The following is a 20,197-nucleotide window of genomic DNA, read 5'->3' as shown; positions in this document are numbered from 1 at the left end:
AAGGTGATTTTTTGGAAAGAGAGGCAGTGCCCAGAACAGTACCAATCCAAACGCTTCGCCGGCGACCGCGTGTGTACGGCAGTGACCGCTCTAGGATCTTTTCAGATTATTATAGCAGGATAGGTTGGCGCCAGGTGGTGGGTTTGTTCGCGTTCATTATGGCGCTCGATGCATGCATGCCGATGCGCAGTGTGAGAAAGCCTCCCGATGAGAGCGTAATGTCTTTGGCCGAGAAGTTGCCAATACCCCATTGACAGGGAATCCTATCATGTGGGGTATCTCAACGCGCAATGATTAAGGAGAAGCCGTCCATCCATTGCCCACAAGAGCCGGAGATGCCGGCAATGCCGTAGCCGCGGGGAGGAATTAGGGTATGACTGGGCGTCCGTTAGTATTGAAACAGCAGAGCAAGGGAAAAGACCAAGACTTACCCACTGCCCCCGGTTGCATTGCCGTAGATCTCGCTCTTTCTGTTCCGGTTGGTCAAAATTTGGAGTCCGTCGATCCACAGTCCAGCGCGAAGATAGAAGCCCATTAGGATCTCGCCCTTCACCGTGTCCAGCTTGAACTCATCGCCACCAGGCTTACCACCACGCTTTCCGAAAAGTTGGCTGGTATCGTCGTCATAGAAAAACTCAATACCGTCGATGGCAAAACCGTGGTAGACTTTGATCGACATCAACACAATCCGCTTCTTTGTGATGTAGGAGCTCGACAGAAGCACCTCTTGCGGCTGAGAACCCTCAAGTTGCGAGAAGCCAAGCTTAGAGCCAATGAACCCCTTTCGACCGTCAGGGAGCTTAGTCCTGTTGGATTTTGCAGAAAGTTTGCTGACATCGTCCACTACATGCTTCGAGCCACCATAAGAAAACACCTCCATTTTAAGAGGCTTCTTACGCTTGTTCGAGGGGAGCTTGGCGCGAAGGTCGGCCTCCGTCACAGTAAGCAGGCGCGGGCCACCCATGTTGCCGTCGTTCTGCAGATACTCGATCCAAGTGTGGCAGACGTCGTCGCCTTCAGGGTAGAGCTCGATCCAAGCTATCCCAGACTCGGCAGTGATCAGGATGTTAGAGTTATCAACGGTCCAAACCTGAACGCTATCGTCAGGGGGAAGAGGGCTATCCTGAGGGAGACGGAAGCAGGGGTGGAAACGGAATCGCAGAGTGTCAAGTCGGTGCCATCCGCATTCATCCTCACGGGTGCAGAGACTCTGGCCGGGGGATTGAGTTCGGGTGGAAAAGGGTTCACGGGTGGTGAAGGTTCGGTTCAGGCGGACATAGTCCCTGAGCATGACACCAGACTCCTGATGGGGGCAGCCAAACAAATGGCCGGTCTCATGGAGGTGGGCACCGATTCCAATGTTCGCGGCTTCCCAAACACTACCGGATTCGTTGCAGTCATTGGCAACAAAGTTGGTATCAGTCTTGGTGCAGTCGGTGAAAGTCGGGACAACTTCCTCGATACTTGCAGGGTAGGTCTGCAGAGCATGGGAGCCAAAGATGGCCAAGCCAACCTCACCGTCTCCACCGCCGAGCGCCGCGTGGCCACGGACAACCTTTTCTTGAGAATCCCAGTGGGTGTCGAGGAACATGCAGGAAACGTACTGCTTTTGGCCGGCCTTCGGTCTGAAGTATCCCTTGACAGCATCCATGGCGATTCCGAAAAGCTTTCCCTTGTCTGTAGCCTTCTCATATTGTTGGGCAATGTTCAGGTCACGGAGCTCCGCCACAGTCTTGTCACTCCTGATGATGTGGATCTTGGCCTCGTTGCGGTATTGGCCAGTCAGTTGGTCGTTGTATGTGAGAGTACCAGGCTGCCACTCCTCTTCATATCTCCAGCAGCGACGGCCAAAGCCGTTGCGGAACATTTGCTCTCCGGTAAAGGCTTGCCATAGATAGGCAGACATGCGGAACTTGCGTATGGCCGTCTCCAGTCCGTTGCCCTCATTCTGCACACGGTCGGGCACCGCGTCGTATGTACCGGGAGAGTCCTTACCGAGAATTATAGCCAAGTGGAGGGGCGGAGAGGAGTTCAAGGGGAGGTACGTGATGTCGATCCATGAGGAATGGGCAGGGATGGAGGTGCCGCTGCTGGACAGCTTGGGCGAGCTAAAGTCGAGGCGGAGAGTGTTGGCACCGGGCTGCAAGACTACCAGAGCCTTGAAGTGCGAGTCTGACACGGGCCAGGTGGTTTGTGGGAAATTATCCTTGTCATGATTGACGGTGATGGAGCCGTCCAACGTCTTTGTGTCGGATTCGCCGATGACGCCTGATATCAGCAGAACCTTTTGATAGACCTGCACACTGATTAGTGGCCGACAGGACGCGTGGTTAGCGGCATTCATACCATTGCCCGATTGTCGATCGAGAGGACGCGCGGCGCATAAGGCGACGTGGGCGGATTCTTCGGCGGCGGGGTCGCCAAGCCATTGAGACCCTGTGCATTGAGTTAGAGAGATAAGAGCGGCTCGAGAAGAAACAGATAGGGGTACCCACGACTGAACTCATGCGCTTTGTGGCGGTTGTGTTGGGCCTGGAAGGTAGGTGGGGGACGGGAGGAATTGGGGTAGGGCCACCATTCACGGCTTTGGAGTTGGTGAAGGAGCTCTCGCCGGGAAGCGAAGGGGGCGGCGTGGTTTGCTGGTAGACGGAGCTAAGGGTGGACGAGCTTTTGCTGGTAGGAATGGAGGTGCCGGAACCGTTGGAGCCGGTGTTGGCTGGTTCCGAGGACGAAGTATCGGTGCGGAAGCTTCTGATGGACCTCCGGCGGAAGTCCTTGAGGAACGAAGGCATGGCGACAGGCTACAGGCTTTGCCTGGAATGTGAAGGCGGCGGCAGGAACGAGGGAGCAGCAGCAGAAGTACTGTGTCGGGCGCAGCAGCGCGGTGGAGCGGAGCCGCTAGGGCGGAGGAGCAAGCGTGTCGAGGTGCGAGGATGACGCGGATGGGTCGTGGTGGTCTGCGCCCGCAGGAGAGCCGCACTCAGCGAACGACAATGACGGGCATGTAAGCAGCAATGGCTGAGCGAGAGAGGTCGAGCAGACGGCGGGCGGGAGCAAAGGGAGCGGAGGTGACGGTGTCCAGAGGCCGCTAAGGGGATTACGAGCTCTGTTCTCTATCAAGCAGGCAAGCTATCACTGCAACCTGCAGGCCGCGCCGATCTGCGCCGGTGCAATACTCGCCAGGCGGGGACCTTGCGCGCGAGCGGGCCGCAGCACTCACCCTTCAGGCGGCTGCAGCGCACAGCCGACCCGCCGATTTTTGCAGCACCGGCGCAGGCGACCGCAGTGCGCCGCCGTGCGCCGCCGTGCTATCGCGCGCGCCGCTGAGGCCGCGGGCAGGCGTGTTTCACGCGCTTCAAACGCTGCCCGTTTCAAGCCAATGACGCTGGCGGCTGCCCCGAGCTGCGATCGCCTGAATCGTGCGAGCTGCCAAGCCGCAGCCACAGGAATAGCAGCGCCGGCCCGCGCGTTGCCTGCTAGCGCCGCCCAAGCCCTGCCACACCACCCACGCCCCGCCGTTGGTAACAGCCAAGCGCGTTCCGTAACCCGCCCTCCCACCCGCTGACTACGCGCCCTTCGTTACCCGCCCCCTTGTGCGCCCGCCGTTCATTAATGCGCACAGGCTCGCCTGCTCTCGTGTGTCGACGGCGCCTGTGCCTCCCTCTGCCCCATCCACTACCGGGCCCGGCGATCTTCACGATTGCTCCGCAAGGCTTCCCGGAATTCAGCCAGCTTCGGCCTCTTCTTGCACAAAATCTGAACTCTGCAACCAGCCTGCCGCCTTCCAGCCTCTCTCTCTCAACGGCTGCAACCCGCCCGAAGCACCCGCACCCTCTGGCCGACTCCGCCCGGGCTTTGTTCTCTCCACCGCAGCCATGGCGTCGGCAGTGTCGTCCGAGCGGCTTGATCAGCCAGCTGAGGTTGCGAGCAGGGTCCTGAGGAGAGCTCAGGTGTCGAAGGTACCCTCGACATCACGGATCGTCTTGCCCCGCCCAACTAACCACTGCTCTAGATGACCAGGGCTCTGCAGAACCGCCTGGCGCTTGCCAACGTCAAGGTGAAGCACGGCTGGGAGAACCTCAACATTGACACCATGGAGGCCCAGATTGATGTTCAGCTGAAGCGTAAGCGCCCGGAGTCCACCAACACCACCCTCTCCGACACCTCCTCCAGCACTTCCGATCGCTTCCACCCTCTCTGTGCCTTCGACTCGTCGCCGCTCGCGGCCCCCATATTCTCCGACGATGTCGGAAGGTCCGGAGGTGGATACGGGTCGGCAAAGAGGATGAGGTACCAGCCCGACTTCTACAGGCGGCCCGTTTCCAGCAGCCATTCTCGCACAAGGGTCAGGCCTTCGAGTGCTAGGACGTGGAAGAGCTCGTACCGGCTGCCAGAGTCCTCTCCTGCCTATCGCAAGAGCAGGAACTTCTCGCTGCCCCAGGTGCCGAGCCTCTCGTTCGTTTCGGAAGGTTCCACCGTGGCAGACGAACCTCTCTCGCCATTGCTCTCCGAGGATGACGATGCAGACCTTCCGTTGTCTTCCTTCCAGGTCAATGCCTCCCACATGCGTTCCTCGCCCCCGCCGCTCCATAGTCCACGCACCCCCCCTCCTGGAATGGCCCGTTCAGGCCGCCTACGAAACGACACTTTCACGGCCACACCTCGGAACAATCAGAATGGGGAGGAGGATGCAAACTTGCTTATGTACTTGGCCACCTCGCCATCCCCGGCCAATCCTGGCAACAACAAGACTCGTCTGGTTGCCCCTTCTACGCCGCCGCAGAAGACGACTCCTCTCCCGTCTTCAATGATGTCCACGCCTGGCGGCGGCGGCCCCTTCTCTGGCTTTGGCCTGCACACACCCGGGAACAACCTAAACTTTGCCGACTTCCTCAACATGACGCCTAGTCCTGCCCAGATCACGAGCAGCTGGAACCGTACACCTGTGGCTGGAAAGACGCCTCTTACGGCCCGGGATGCCCGCAGGCGCCTCAACTTTGACAATCTTCTCCCTCCGACGAGCCACAGTCCCACGGTCGGCTCCCTTGAGCGCGCGAGGATCAGCAAGATGGAGGCGGGCCTTGGCATGGACCTCGGTGGGGAGCTGGTCTCCTAGAGTGACGAACGCCTCACGAATGACGAGCTGATACGTTGAGCGGCGTGCGCTGTGCTGCACACGGACAAGCACACCCGTACCACTGCTCTCTACCACATTTGCACTTCTGTCCGCAGCTGCTCTGCTTGTTTGATAGTGCCTTCATGTTGTCGGTCACTTGCTGGCGGCTCTCTTTCTATTCATCGTCTGCAACAATCCAAAAACCGTGTTGCTCCTCTTTCTTATTAGTCAGCACCACCTCGCTTCTTCTTCTTTTTAGGATACCACGCACAGCGAGCGACAGTTAGCATTGATTTTATGGGACAAAAGAACAAGGGCGGCATGCCATTTTACCGAGAGGCATGGGCCGCAAGGCACCAGGAAAGGAACAGCGTGGCTGATTCCGCCAAGTAATCTCGGGAGTTATGTAGTAGTAGATAGTGATCAGGAACAATGCCAATCAATCAGACCTATCGCGTGCTTTTTAGTCAAGACCTGGCGCCAAGCGAGAGGGCGGCGAAGCACGGAGCCTCAGGCCATTGTGCAAACAGCCAGCGGGCCTGCACATCTCTTTTGGTGGTGGACCGGTCGAGGCTGCATACCTAGAAAACGCGCGGAGTGGTTTGGCCGGGCAACGCAGGTTTGATAGGCGCATTTGCCGGATTTGTGCCTGGCCGCTACTGTTGTTGGTTTTCCTGAGTGGCAATCGAACAGCCAATTCGTGGAATTCCGGTCGCAAGCGGAGGCTCCAGCTCAGATCGAAGGTTAGCTGACACGCGGAACAGCCTGATGCATGCAGATAGTGAGCGACAGCCACCACCGGACCGGAGCATGCTAACTACTCCCGCCGCCGCCACCCTAGCTGCCTAGGTGCTCTTCTCTCAGCTCTCTCTGTCCGTCTCTCAGCTCTCTCTGTGCGGCGGCCCGGCACCGCGCGGTTGGTCGTTATTTTGCCCCTGTGCCGAGGTGCGTCGGTTCGTTTCGCTGACAGAGCTTGCTTGCTCGCTTTGTTCGGTTCTGAGCCCAGCCGCCGAGCAGCAGCTGTCGTGCAACCTGAGCCGCTCTCTTTTTTTCTTGTCATTCCCGCCAACGCAGGACGAATAACAACCTTGGGAAATGAGAGAAGGTTGCGAAACACCAAAAAAATCAAAAGAGCATGTAAACAAAGAGAGCTGCGACGAACGAGTGAAATGATAGTCACGTCACGCACAAGCGCGCGCGACAGTCACGCCTCTCAGGCAGGCCATGTGGGGAGGAGACGTCATCCGGACGGTCGGAAAGGGTAAAACGAGGGGTCCGCCATTATTGGTTGCATGGAGTCATCAACTCTGGCCCCGTGAATCGTGGTGCATAGCGTGGACGGGCAAGGGCGAGGGCAGAAGCGTGGCCCTAAGCCCCGCAATGTTGAATCCCTTGACTGCGGGCTGGCTGATCTGACGCGCGCGCTTTCATCAGTAGTCCTGTTCCTGAGCCAAGTGGCCAGCTGCGAGAGCGCGCGGAGGCTGCACAAGCAGGCAAGCTGGGGGGCGCGGGCGCGTCGTCGGCCCCAGCTACGCGTCGACGGACCGGGGGCTGGCGCTGAGGTTATGCAAGGCTGTCGCGCGTCACCCAGCCAATGGCGGGGCACGCCTTCGTACCTGCCCAGGAGGGGAGCCGACCGGGGTGGGGAAGGGGGAGGCAGGGCCGGGGCGGCGTATGCGGCGTATGCGGCGTATTGGGCGATTACGGCATCAGTCAGGGCTGACGCAGCACGGCATCTGCGTCCTTCCCGCCAGACGCTCGGATTGCCGGTCTTCCTTGGCAGCAAATCGACGTGCCCGACAGGCCCGAGCAGGGAGAAGGGTGGGTTGGCAATGATGAAAACGGGGGGCTGTCTCCGGCCGGCGGATGGCGATCCCAGCCACAAGCCGCGCAAACTCGATGCTCCTTCAGCCTGTTTCGACCAAAAATGCCCGGATTTACCTGGGTGGATGCGCGTCAGGCCATGGGGACGATGCCGGCGATGCTGGCGACGCTGGCCATGGCAGCGCTGGCTCAGTGTGTGGCGTCACCGCATCCTCTCTCTCTCTCTCCTGGCTGTCGTCGCCGGACCCGCCCGACGAGATGACGGCGGGGCGAGCGCCAGCCACGGGTGGGCGGTCGGTGGGAGGAGAGCGATAACAGGGCCGTCTTGGTTGAGCTTGAGTGCTGCGATGGCTGGCGGGCTGGCGGGCTGGCACATCGGCGATTCAGGACTCGTCGCTCATCTCGTTTTCCGGCAGCGGTTTTTAGAAACCGTCCGGCACTCGCGAGTCGCATGTGGCAGTTGTGGCTTGGCGGCCCGTCCGGGCGCCTTCATTTCGTGTGCGGCCAACTGCTGCTCCTTTGTTGTACACCAGGCCCTTTGTCCTCTGTCGCACCGCCTTGCGCGCCTCCTGACTGACGGCGTGAAGATCGGCGGACCATGCATCCGGACGGAGGCTTGCTCGACTTGCTCGACTTGCTTGACTGACTTGTTGGTCGGGCTCCCACGACGCAGGCGGGCGGAGTCGCTGTCGCGGCCCTTCATATACGGGCCTTTGCGCCGCTCTGCCCACGCTACCGCGCTCTCATTTAGATTCATCTCATTTCTCCCCTTCGCTTCCTCGAGATCACGTCACCGTATGGTAGCAGCATGAGACGCCTCATCCCAGAGATAGCATGCAAGCTTATTGCAGTAGCATATGCAGCTGTGTCCGCTCCGAGACGATGGTACTCGCCGCGGCTGCTCCCTTCTCATTCGCCCTGCCCGCCCGTTATCTCCGTGAACAACAGAGCCTATGCTATGCGGACACGCGGGAAGGATGCTGTAGGCCTTGTCCGGCTGACCGACGCAGCGCAACCACACGGCAGAAGTTTTGTTTATTTCTTTTTTCTAAAAAGTTAAGTGAACCCCTGTCAGTGCAGGCCGGTTACCAGATCACATACGCATGCAGGGTTCGCCGCTACCTACTTTGCAACGTTACTTTCGTGCAACACCGCAGCAACGTCGATTCGAATTGCGGCTGAGCGGGCTGGCATTGGCATCGTCGACGTGGTACACGGGGTAAGAGATTTCCCCTCCCTTGCCACACATGTAGACACCTTTGACATCGTCATCATCATCGCAACCGCTCGGCGAGAGCGGCCAAGCAGTCGAGATTGTGACCGTTCGCTCCTGAAGATGGAGGCCTCGGCTGGCGACACACGTGCGTTGCCATGTGCTGATCGGTTGATTCGATCTGCGGCTGCTTGTATGGTATTTGGAAACCGTTTGCCACAAGAGATCACCCTTGGCGGCCATGGAGCTCCTCCAGCCTTCACCACGCTTTTCGCTCCTTCTTGCCTGCTTTACTCCGTGCGTCGCGATCCCATCCAAGGTACCGCTTATATTATGATCCTCTCACTGCTCTTATGTCCGAATACGGTCTCTTTCGTTCTTCTACTGTTTTGCCGAGCTTTAAGATCGACTCGCTATTACTGGAGTCGTGAAGCTCGGGTACTTCGCTTAGCACGGGGTTCGGTAGAGATGCCGAGCCATGATGCATCACTTGAAGTGGGAGCAAGCTTCGTGTGGTATATCATGCAGTCTGGATTCGAAAAGGCAAGCCCACACCCCCCGCCCCATCCAACAAGCCACTGTGATGCGCCAGGGAAAGAAACAAAGTTTCATGGTATTGATCATAAATGTGTACCGGGCCCGTACACTCTTTCCAAGCAACTCATCCGGGGATAGATGCTGATTTTAAGCTTCTTACTACATGGGCGGTTTAAAAACACTTCAAGATGTAGAGATAGAGATTGATGCTCTTGCTACATAGGCTCAAAAAGAAGGTACTTAGATACAGACACGGGACTATGAAGCTATTCGAGCATGGCCTGTGGTCTACTGTACAGTCTTTACTGGTTCTCCAGACGGTTGAGTGTGGGTGCTGATGGACGCTTAATATACAGCTGCCACGGAAAGGGCCTGCCAATACCCCACGCTGCTAACTGCTCATGAAAATTACTCTTCTTTTCATCCCGAGTAAGACTGGATGTCAGATCTTCTACACTATATCCCGAAATTGACTGGGTAGTCGGGCCTCTATCCCGGGGGTTAAACAAAACCACGATCAAGCACCAAGTGATCCGAAACGTGTATCATGATCCATAGAAGCAGCGTATAGAGATTAACCTCGCTGCTCACATACAACTTCATCTACTTGCCAAGGCCGCAACCACGGGCACCACCCCTCCCCCCCTCCCATATGGGCAAGACCCTCATGACAAGGATCCGTCTGCATAGCGAGAAAATCTAGACGACGCCTAGCTCAGAGCCGAAATCTCTCACGTAAATTATGACATCGTTTGCTCAATGTGGGACGAATTCTAAGTGTTTCCAAACACTACCACCCGGCACCCACTCTATTCCTAACCACAGGGCAGCCTATGACGTCGACAGTCTCCTGACCCATCCCACTGCTCTACCAGGAGAACCAGCCGCAAAGTTATTAAAGCAAGAAAGATGCTTTGATAGTGGCGTCATCTTTATTGAAGGAGTCTTGCCCCTCATGTCTTGCTACCGTAATACTGACTGGTATACCATCAACCATGGAAAAAGCATGCAGAACGCCTCCCCGGTCTTTTTCCTTGTCTCTCTCCTCCCCAAGTACCCGTTTCCCCGCACAATCTCCTTGTGTCGTTCACCTCCTGTGTGAATCCATCGCTGCGTAAAGTCGCTTAGAAAAAAACCAAAGAAAAAGAAAAACTGGGGGGGACCACCACCCTATGGAACACATCAACGCAAAAAGCCCCAGACATCCATCATACATCACCTCTTGGAGCGGAAATTATGCGTATCAAACAAGAGAAGAAAAGACAAGGTGCGGTAGCTCGGCAAGCACCAACGAGAAAGAGTAGGGGAAAATCTGTTTGCAAGAATGGAAACACACCGAATCGGCCATCCCATGGTATTCGAGGGTAGGCCACTCTCAATATTCGAACTGCCTCTGGTTAACCATGGACGCCATGATCATCATCCAGACCCAGAAGACGGTGCCGATGATCCAGAACGCAAACATTGCCTGCCACTGTTGACCTACGCGATGGTCAGTATTCCACACCCAGAAGGCTACCGTCAGAACAAAGCTTACAAATGCTATTCTGCTCCAACCAAGCCAGCGTGTTGACGCTAGGGCCGAACTGCTCGTTGTTGGTGACGTATCGCTGACACACGCCATTGACATCGGCTCCCGATCCGAAGAGCTGAATGCCCGTCTCGATGATGCCCGTGAGGAACAGGACGAGGAGGATGAAGCTGCCGACCATCATGATGCCGGGCATCAGCCTCCGCTTGGCGACGAGCGCGATCTCAATGATGATGAAGACGACCGTCAGCGCGCCCACGGTGATTCCGTAGGGAAAGAGCCACGGGATCCCCGTGCGGAACCGCTGCTGGATGGTGATGAACATGGCGCAAATGCCGATTAGCGTGCCCGCCGTCGCCAGCATGATGATGGTCCATAGGTTGAGCTGTGCATCCGGCCAGTAGTACTTCTCGCGCACCACGACGGCCCGCGACATGACCGACCGAGCCATCTGGTTGTTGGATCGTTGTCGACAATTCCCTCGTCTCGACGACGCTCACTACGACACCCTGCTGCCTTGTATGTTTTCTTCTTTCCCCCTCTCCTTCCAGTAAGTCCCGCCGCCGCAGGCTTAAAGCGGGCAATTCTCCTGCTTGCCTTGCGAATATATTCTTCCCTCTTTCCTTACCCTATAATCCGTCCACCCAATGTGTCTTGTCGCCCGTGTGGAAATCGCCCCCACCGCCACAGTAGTAGCCTCTTCGCGCCGCCTGCGTCTGCCTTTTGTGCGTCTACTACGCTCTCGCCTTTTCTCGTCGGCGCGCTCTGCTTGTACAAGCTTAGCAGCGATTGGCGCCAGTTTCCGTCCTCGTCGATTTGTAGTACTCCGCGAGAGAGAGAGAGAGAGCGGGGGGTGTGTCGCCGCGGTGTGTGAGAAGTCGCAGCAGTGAATGGCGCTCAGCCTCGTGTCTGGAGATGCGTGCGCGCGCCTTTGGCAGACGGGGATTGCGCGCGCAAGGGAAAAGCGTCGAATCGCCGGCAGGCAGGCAGTTTCGGATCGCGGCGATGAGGAGTATTCGATTTGGCTACGAAGTAAAAGCGCTGCGACGAGGTGGTGTGCGGAAGCGCCCGGGCTGCGGCGGGAAGCAAGCAAGTGCTCGGAGGGAAGTACGCGGTTGGTTGGGTGCCTTGCCAGAGAGTTGCACACCCGGACCTACAGGCTCCTTGTCCGTTTTATGCGAATTGGTCGGGGAAGCGAGCGAGCGGAACCAGGCAGGCAGGAAGGCAGGCAGGCAGGCAGGCAGCGCGAAAGCAGGCAGCCTAGGCGTGTTGACTTGGCGGCCGGGTTGGAGTTGGAGCCTTCCAGCAAGTTGCGAAGGAGAGTAGGAATTGAACGGGACGGGCACAGTGTCAGTGGTGTCGCTGGTGTCGCTGGGGTCGCAGCAGTAGACAGGTAAAAACAGTGACGTAGAGGCGGCTTCGTCCCGGGTTGCAATGGCCGGGAAACGTGGGCGGAAGCTGCGCGGCAAGTGGTGGCTGGCGGCAGGCTGGGCAAGCAAGCAATGAAGACTCCCACTAGCTAAGGCCCGCCCACCGGGGTTGGACATCCCTGCAATAATCGAGATAGCTAGGCACGGCGAAGCCTGCATCAGCGGCTTCGTCCAGCCGGCGTGCAGCGGCCGTTGGCGATCTGCTTGGCTGGTCCCCGCAGCTCCGCGGCCAAGCTTCTGCCGATCACCTACCGCCTGCCAGGCACGTTCGTGAAGAAGAGCAATCCCGCCTCCATTAGCTATTACAATCGTCTATACCGAGCTAAATTTCCATTCAATACATCGTGATGTGGGTGACTGACACTCATCGCTTCTTCGTCATGACCTTAGTGACTGCGTGCCGGATGACGACGCCCGCCTTCTCGATCTCCTTCTTGGACAGCCCGGCCGTCACGCACACCTTGAGCGCCGGCTGCGGCAGCCATGCCTTCTCGCCCGACCCCACCGCCGCCGGCATCGCCTTGAGCCGCGTGATCAGCACTCCGTTGGACAGGCACTGCCGACGCACTTCGAGTTAGCTGACACGCCCGCTTGCACCGCACTCGACAGCTCAACCACACTTACCTCGTCGACCACCTCCTGGAGCAGAAACTCCTGGTCCTCCGGGCTCAGCTGCCTCGCCACGACGTGCTCCGGCTTCAGCCCCAGCAGCATCATCGGGTTCTCGGGCGCGCTCGAGCACAGCACCCAGTCGCTGCGCGGGTCGAGCTGCGCCCGCATCGACTTGATGTTCTCGCGCAGCTGCGTCAGCAGCTCCGGGTGCTCCTGCAGCAGCCCGATCGTCTCGCTGGCCGTCGTCGACAGCACCGCCGGCAACGCCGCCGAGAACGTGTACGCCGCCGCCGAGATGCGCTGGTGCTCCACCACCTCGTCCGACCCCGCGCAGAACCCGCCGCCCGCGCACAGCGGCCCGGCGAGCGACCCGATGATCATGTCGACCTCGGTGCCGTCCACATTCTGCGCTTCCGTGAGCCCGCGACCCGTGCGCCCGAGCACGCCGTACGACCACGTCTCGTCGAGGATCAGGCGGAACTTGTACCTGAGCTTGAGCTCGATCTGCAGCCTCCACATTAGCCAACGTGCACTCTTGTTGAAGAACCCGAGCCCGCACACGCCCGTACCAGCTTAGGCAGATCCGCCATGTCTCCAAAGTTCTCAAACAGGCCCTCCGTGATGATGAATCGCCTCGTGAGCGGCTTGCGCGCCTGCTCCTTGACCGTCTTGGCGAGCACCTTCTGCAAGTCTTCCATGTCGTTGTGCTCGAACCAGCGCACCGTGCTGCGCGAGATCTGGATGCCCTTCCGGATCGCAAAGTTGACGCCCTTGTCCGCCACGATGATGTCGCCGCGCTTGGAGAAGGCCGGGATGACGCTCGAGATGGTCGAGAAGGCCTGCGCGTAGACGATGCACGCCGGCACCCCCAAGTGCGCTGCGATGTCCGCCTCCGTCTTCATGTGCACATCCTGCGTGCCGTAGAAGCCGGGCGGTCCGCATGGCCCTACGCCGTACGTGCGGAGCGTGGTGACGGCCTTCTCCTTGAGCGTTTCGTTGGCGAGGAAGTTGTGGAAGTTGTACGACGCGAGGTTCGTGACCGTCCGGCCGTTCGACAGTTTCGTCTTGGGGCCTGAAGGCCTGCAGAGAGGTAGGTGTGAGTGGCCACATCGCGCGAGGAGAGCCATGTGTAAGACGTACCCTACGATCACCGGCCGCTTCTCGTTCTCCAGCTCCTCGAGTGCGGTTTGCGGAGCCACCAGGGGTTCCGGCGACCAGTCCTCCACTAACTCGTCGATTTCCTACCCATTTCTCTTGTCAATTCCGCCTGCCTGCACCGCTTGCGCGAGAGAGCACGCACATCTTCTGTCAGGACGACTTTCTGCTTCTGCGTCGAGTATTTGGGCGCAAGGAGGTAGCGGACCGCGAACAGGAACAGGAAGAGCTCGACGGCGGATCGCACCGGGTCGTTCTGGTACGACGATTTGATGTACCGCAGGATGATGGCCGAGCCCGGGAGCCTGTGGAATTGCGTCTGCGCGTCGCTGATCAGCCCGAGGGCCGACTGTTGCAGCTCGTGTAAATCCATAACGTGTAGGAGTCGCTGCGTTGGTGGGAACGTCAGAGGCAGCGGATCAATGGGCAATTTACTCAGGGAGTCAGGTACGCCCGCCCGTGCCCTTATCGGGCGTGCACGTGATGTTATGCCCCCGTTCGAGCGCCTGTGCCGCCGAGTCCACTGGCGGCTCCCTTATTACATGCCCATTTCACACATCACATATGGTATTCGGTCAAGCAACCCAACAGCATAACTTCACTATCTAGAATAAAACCTTAAGCCAAATCCGCTCCCTATGCTTTGTTGTTATGTGCAAAGCGTTCTGCCTTGCAAAGGCCGAACCATCGAAAAAGAAAAGAGTGTTTCTATCCCAGCTGGGCCGCCTAACTTTGTAAGGAAATGCATGATTGCCAAAGCAGAAGATTACAGTCATTACGTTAGCTGTGATGCAGCGTCATGCTTCGAATTGTTGTACAGGAGGGGGCGTCGTTGAAAACTGAAAAACGCCACTGCAAGAATTGCATTTCCAAAACGTGTCGAGTCCACCTTAGTACGCCCGCGCGAACATAAGACGCTTGGCCGTTGACGCCGCCGTCGAGTCGGCGGCACCCGTTGCAGCTGCGCCTCCGGCCGCACCGGTACCCGTCTCCGAAGTGCCCTTGGTATCGTTGTTGTTGAGGCCCGTCGGCTGGACAAGGTCCATGGGAATATCAGGCAGCGACGTAAGGAACTTGCTGGCCACCAACGGTCCGGCGATGAGCAGGACGAAGATCAAGAGCAGGAAGAAGTAAAGGATCGAGTAACGGATGACACGGCGCTTGCGAAGCTTGCTCTGCTTCAACGAGTAGATAGGCGGACGGATTTGACGACTGGGATATCGTTAGCATGGTCATGTCAAAGTGGAATCCGGAGTGTAACATACCTGGGGCGGAGCCAGAAGAGCATAATCGAGTGCAGCTTGTCGACGTACGGAATGCAGAGAGGAGGCAGCATGATGAAGAGCAGAAGGTGGCCGAGACAGAAGTCGCCGGCGAACATGCCCAACTCGGTGATCTTGCAGAGGAACTCACGGCCGGGCTGCGACAGAGTGTGCCAGCCCATGGCGTACCACTTACCAGTCCACCAGGCGATGTTGGCAGTGTCCGACTTGAACTCACGAGTGAGTGCAAGAGCGACGATGAGCTTGTAGAACCAGCGCTGGATGGCTGCCATCGCGATGAGACCGGACAGCGCCTTGGAGAAGCTCCAGCCCTCCAAGAAGAACATCACCTCAAAGAAGATGATGATGCCGACGACAGCAAAAGCGTGAGCAATAGCAGCCAGAACGGCACCAAACTTCTTGCAGCACATGCTCAAGACGGGACCCATACAACAGGCCATACCGAAGAACATACCGGCGACACCAGCGTTGAGGGCGACGGGTCCAAAGGCGCACAGGCACAGACGAATGATCGAGTTGGTAGCCTTCGGGTCGTCGGCGCCGTCCTTCTGTTCCGCATCACTGACACCAGTCTGGGCGTTGATGAAGAGGTAGGGAATGGCAGTAATAGCGACCAGAACCAGAGGACCGACCATCTCACTCCAGAACATGTTGGTGAACTTGGCACGGGGGATGTCGCCGGAGAGCTTGGAAGACGGGTCACCAAGAGCCTTCCTCTTGAAACCAGTGATACGAGTTCTGGACAGACGGCAGAAGCCGATCCAGGACGCGCTGTGCGAACGGGTGTTGCCACGAGACAGCCACCTGAGGTACTCGCGGTAGTCGATGAAGAAGTCGTCCCAGGAGAACTGGTGAGGGTTGAACAGGAACGGCGAAATGCAGAGTGCCAGCAGGGAGACCCAGAAGTACACACACCATGCGTCCCAAATGGTCATCGTAGCGAAAAGCAGCATCATCAGAGACCTAGCACCCAGGTAGATGGACGGACCCGCAAATCTGGAGTACAGGATACCGAAGGGGATACGCGCAGTGGCGAAACCACGACCGGTACCGATGTAACGGGCACCACCGAACGACAAGTTGGAGTACAGAGCGTTGGCGTAGATCTGACAGACGAACACCTCGAACATGGGCGAGAGCGACGAGAAGTGCTTCGCCAGACGAGTAGCCGCACGCCAAGCGCCACGCTCAGTAAGCTCCTGGACGGTAAGAGGAATGAAGGCAATGATGATGACGATGAAAATGGAAACGACGCAACGAGTAACCCAGTCGAAGATGGGCTCGAGGTTGGCGCAACCGGTGGGGTAGAGAGGGTCCGTGATGGGCTTGTTCTTGTCATACTTGCAGACGATGGTCTCGTGGTTCAGAGCACCCAAGTGGAGGACCGTGAACATGAAGAACTGCACCGACAACATAATGAACAAGTTGTTGATGTGGAAACCCGGATGAGCGTAGTAGAACGAGAGGAAACGGTCGAGAGGCAGCTGAGTTCCCAAGTAGTAGTACTCGCGAGAAAGCATCTGCTCACCCATACCAGTACCAATCTTGGTGGTGAAGTTCAAGACGGAACCGAAACCCAAATCACGACCCTTACCGCACTGGTAGTACTCGCAATGCTTGATCCTACCACCACGGAGAAGGGCACGCATACCGGCGTAAATATCCTCGTTCAGATGGAGACCCTTCTGAGCGTTCGAGACACCACCACGGGTACACATGAAGATACCGTTCAAGAAATCGGGGTGACCATAATGGAGCTTGCCACCAATCTGAGCCAGCGTACGAGCGAACATAGTACCGAACGTCTGTTCCTTTCCGGCAGCGACGTCACCAAGAATACCGATGTTCTCAGAGAAAATGTACTCGCGAGCACCGAGAATGGCAACAGGGTTGAAGTTCGTGGGAGGAAGACCGGGAGTGTAAGGCGAAACGTTGTCGGTGGTCATCTCCTCGAACTCGGCCAGGACGGAACGGATCTTCAGACACTCCTCCAGGTAGTTGTCCTGGTTAGCGTCGACCAGCTGGATGTACTCGCCACGGTAGAAGATGATAGCGTGGTTCTGGTTGTCGGACTTGCCGTCACCAAGAATGGGGTTGCCAGAGAGCTGAACCCGGAACTTGGGACGACGCATGGAGTTCTCCATAATCTCGCAGTGACCGTCGATGAGAGCAGAGTAGATGCGGGGGTCCTCGCCCTCGTTCGCCGGCGGCTCCTCGTCAAGGTAGGCAATTTGAAGGTCGGGGTAAGCACGGAGAAGGAACTCGGTGTTCTCTCTCTCCTCCTTGGTGAACTTGGCGTAACGCTGCATAGAAACGCAGATCTTGAACTTGCGGCGAGCCATACGCTCAAGCTCACGCTCGAGCTTGTCGGAGTTGCCACCGAACATCTGGACGACCTCAGGGTTTTCGACACGGTAGAGAAGCTTGATCGCACGGCTGTAGTTCATGAAACCGGAGATGGTACGGTACAGGGTCTGCGAGCGAAGGGAAGCCCAGATACGAGTGCGGAGAGTGTACTCCGGAGCTGCCGACTTGAAACCAATGCAGTAGAACGGAAGGTCGTCGATCTTGGCCTTTTGGGTGTCCTTCTCAGTCTTCTCGGAGTCGCCGTTGAATTGGGAGGTCTCGTCCGCCAAAATCTTGGTGTCCTTGACGAAGCAGTCCCACTCAACCGGGTGAAGCTGCTTGAGGTATTCCAGAAGGGTAACGCGAGAGTACGGCTCATCCTCACGAATGATTTCCCTGAGCGAAAGAAGAATCTTCTCACCGTAGTGGGGAATCATAACAGTGAAGGTCGGCATGTTGTCAACCGGGAGAGGCTCGGGAATGGGGGTGGACAGGGACTGCGCGAAGAAAGAGATACGGCGCTCAGCCTCGCTAGCAGCAGGGAAGAACTCGGTCTTGAAAGAGTGATCTTCCTGCGAGACGAAGAAGGTAGGCGCACGCAGAGTCCTCTTGCCCTCCTGCTCGGAAGGAACCTGGTGGTAGAGCAACTTCTGGACGTGATCAATGGCGAGCAAGTGCTCACGGTACATGGAAATGACGATGGCATTCCAGATCTGAGAGATCAGGACCTTGGGCTTGTACTTGATTTCCATGTCAGTCGTGGCCAGGACCTTGGAGTAAATACGCTTGGGAAGGCGCGAGAAAATGTTCCTCCAAGGCGTCCAGATAGAGATACCAAGGTAGAAAGACCTGGCGACGGAGAACAACATGTTCCAGATGATGTACCAAAGGTAAGTATCCAAGAAGAACAGGCAGAGATCGGTGAAGAACATCAGGCCAAGGAGAATCTGCGGCTGCCTCTTGCAGAGGATGTCGGCCGACGAACCCAGAAGCTGGTCGCCAAGACACTTGCTGAGCTTCATCGTGGATAGAACCCGAATGGGATCTCTGAACGAGAGCGTCAAGAAGAAGTACGACTCAGCGAGCTTGGCACCGAAAACAACAACCCACAGACCATACGACATCCACATGTCGTTGCCCGACAGACGCGGGTAGCTGGCGGTGAAAGTTGCGCTGGCGACATACTGGCGGGAGTTCTTTCTCAGGTAGCTTCCGAAAAGACCACCAAGCGGCATGAAGGAGAAGAAGATCAACGTGGCAACGGCGATCAGGAACTCGACGATACCCAGAACAAGCGCGATCTTACCCTTTTGGTTGACACCGAAAATGTAGACCGCAGGGCCCACGTTGACAGCGAAAACACCGAGCAGGAAGAACAGACGCTTGGTAAGATGCTGAGCACCAGCCCACTTGCGAGGAACGTAAGCCCACTCGCAGAGAGTAGCACCGATCATGATAAGAGAAGCGAGAGTACCACCGAGAGCGACCGCGGACCACTGAGCAGCGGGGTTGGGCTTGTTGTTCAGTTGCTGCTGGTAGTTCTTGGTGTAGAAAGTCGGAGAGTTGTAAGCCGTGTAGAACCAGAAGAATGTCAAGTGAATGACCCAAATGCGGTTGAAGTTGGTGAGCAGATGCCACCAGGAACGAGTCTCCCTGTAGGTCTTGAAGAACACCTTCTTCCAGTTGACATCCTTGAGCTTCTCGTAACGCTCACCAGGCTGCAAATCGACCAGGCGAGACTTGTCCTCGAGCACGATGCGCTCAATACCCTCGGGGTACCAGAAAAGCTGGTTCATGTCGTCGTAACCAATGATCTGGTCGTGATCACGCTCACGACGCACGTATTTACCTTCCTGGATTTCGTAGCCTTGGTCTCTGCAGAACGTGTACAGGGGCGTGATGATGGTGTTGAGATAAGTGAACTCCTCAACAGGCTCCACACGGTTCTGGCAGGCGGGCGAGTTGTAGAAGTCATCGCAGCACTTGAAAATGAAGCAAATGATCTCGGGCATGAAGCGGACCTGGTTGGCCTCACCCCAGCACAGAAGATAGAGAGCAAGCTGTCTGGCACGGTCGTGCTGAGACATCTTGTTCATCCTGCTCTTCCACCTGTACTCGGCAGCTTCCAAGCTGTTGTCACCCTCGTAGGCCTCGAGAGCCTGCTCCTCATTCCCGGGATCCTGGCTGGCCTTCTTCTGAGCCGCCTTGCGTGCCTTGCGGGTCTTCCGGCTTCCACCACCAAGCTTCATGTTCGCGAAACCGACCGCATCGTCCATATCGAGGTGGGCAGCGAAGTACCAACGGCGATAGTTTGCGTTGTCACCACCAATGTAGTCGGCGTGAAGGGAAAGAAGAGCCTGGTTAGGGCTCATGCGAGAGGCACGAGAGTCGAGCTGCGTCATGAGGTGGTCGTACATGTTGCGCATGCTGTCCCTCTGGAAACCGAACTTGGCCGTCAAATCCATGAAGATATCCTCAATTTCCTCCTTTGAAAGCGGGATCTGGGAGTCGGCGCTCCAGGCAGGGAAGGGCTCGCGCGAACGTTGGCCGGCGGGGAGAGCATTGGTGTAGTCCATGCCGTAGATGGGGGTGGAAGCGCCAGAGCTGCGGTTGCCACCGTACGAAACCTGTGATGACGGAGGGCGGTATCCACGTCCACCTTCGGCGTAGCTGTCGTAACGTCCATCAGCGCGGCCGTAATAGTCCATGTCCGCAGCGCGTGCCATATCCGACCTCATTGTGAAATCGCTGAAAGTCTCGGAATCGTCCTCGGAACCACCGGGGCCGCGGGCTCGTGCACTACAGAATCGTTAGCACTGTGCACTCAGGAGGGGTTGCATGGCTGGGGGCCAACGCGTACCCTCCTTGACCTGACTGGTCGTAGTATTGATCATTGTAGTACTCGTCTTGATAGCCATGGCCCTGGTCGTAATAACCGTCCTGCGCGTACTGGCCTTGGCCTTCCTGGTCATAGTAGCCGTCCTGGTCGTAATAGGAGTCGCCGTGCTGGCCGTAGGCGCCAGCATGGCCCTGGTCGTAGTAGCCTTGTTGATCGTCTTGATAATAGCCGTCCTGGCCTTGATGGCCGTAGCCATCGTCGTAATGGCCTCCCTGCGGATGTCCCGACATCCTGAAGACCGTTACGGAACA

General features: G+C 57.4%; 5 protein-coding genes across 5 annotated transcripts; 1 reads left to right on the top strand and 4 right to left on the bottom strand.

Annotated features, from left to right (window-relative positions):
* Positions 1–280: 280 nt before the first annotated feature.
* BKCO1_5000187 (zinc metalloproteinase) lies at positions 281–2,792 on the bottom strand (the record flags this gene model as incomplete). The annotated part of the gene is made up of 4 exons (XM_020276775.1): positions 281–377; positions 432–2,296; positions 2,347–2,436; positions 2,496–2,792. 4 exons carry the CDS (start codon positions 2,790–2,792, stop codon positions 281–283), a joined length of 2,349 nt encoding a protein of 782 aa, XP_020133980.1.
* A 1,083-nt stretch (positions 2,793–3,875) lies between these two features.
* BKCO1_5000186 (nrm1-like protein) lies at positions 3,876–5,116 on the top strand (the record flags this gene model as incomplete). Its single annotated transcript, XM_020276774.1, has 2 exons — positions 3,876–3,959; positions 4,013–5,116. The coding sequence occupies 2 exons, from the start codon at positions 3,876–3,878 to the stop codon at positions 5,114–5,116; spliced, it is 1,188 nt and encodes a 395-aa protein (XP_020133981.1).
* Positions 5,117–10,065: 4,949 nt separating this feature from the next.
* On the bottom strand, positions 10,066–10,672 carry BKCO1_5000185 (arginase-like protein; the record flags this gene model as incomplete). Its single annotated transcript, XM_020276773.1, has 2 exons — positions 10,066–10,172; positions 10,228–10,672. The coding sequence occupies 2 exons, from the start codon at positions 10,670–10,672 to the stop codon at positions 10,066–10,068; spliced, it is 552 nt and encodes a 183-aa protein (XP_020133982.1).
* A 1,343-nt stretch (positions 10,673–12,015) lies between these two features.
* BKCO1_5000184 (serine palmitoyltransferase) lies at positions 12,016–13,791 on the bottom strand (the record flags this gene model as incomplete). The annotated part of the gene is made up of 5 exons (XM_020276772.1): positions 12,016–12,207; positions 12,276–12,767; positions 12,833–13,343; positions 13,404–13,504; positions 13,564–13,791. 5 exons carry the CDS (start codon positions 13,789–13,791, stop codon positions 12,016–12,018), a joined length of 1,524 nt encoding a protein of 507 aa, XP_020133965.1.
* A 517-nt stretch (positions 13,792–14,308) lies between these two features.
* Positions 14,309–20,176, bottom strand: BKCO1_5000183 (uncharacterized protein; the record flags this gene model as incomplete). The annotated part of the gene is made up of 3 exons (XM_020276771.1): positions 14,309–14,630; positions 14,684–19,846; positions 19,908–20,176. The coding sequence occupies 3 exons, from the start codon at positions 20,174–20,176 to the stop codon at positions 14,309–14,311; spliced, it is 5,754 nt and encodes a 1,917-aa protein (XP_020133977.1).
* Between the last annotated feature and the right edge of the window lie 21 nt (positions 20,177–20,197).

This window comes from Diplodia corticola (assembly GCF_001883845.1).
Source record: "Diplodia corticola strain CBS 112549 chromosome Unknown scaffold5, whole genome shotgun sequence".
Classification (NCBI taxonomy): Eukaryota; Fungi; Ascomycota; class Dothideomycetes; order Botryosphaeriales; family Botryosphaeriaceae; genus Diplodia; species Diplodia corticola.
This window is presented reverse-complemented; position numbering and strand designations above follow the sequence as displayed.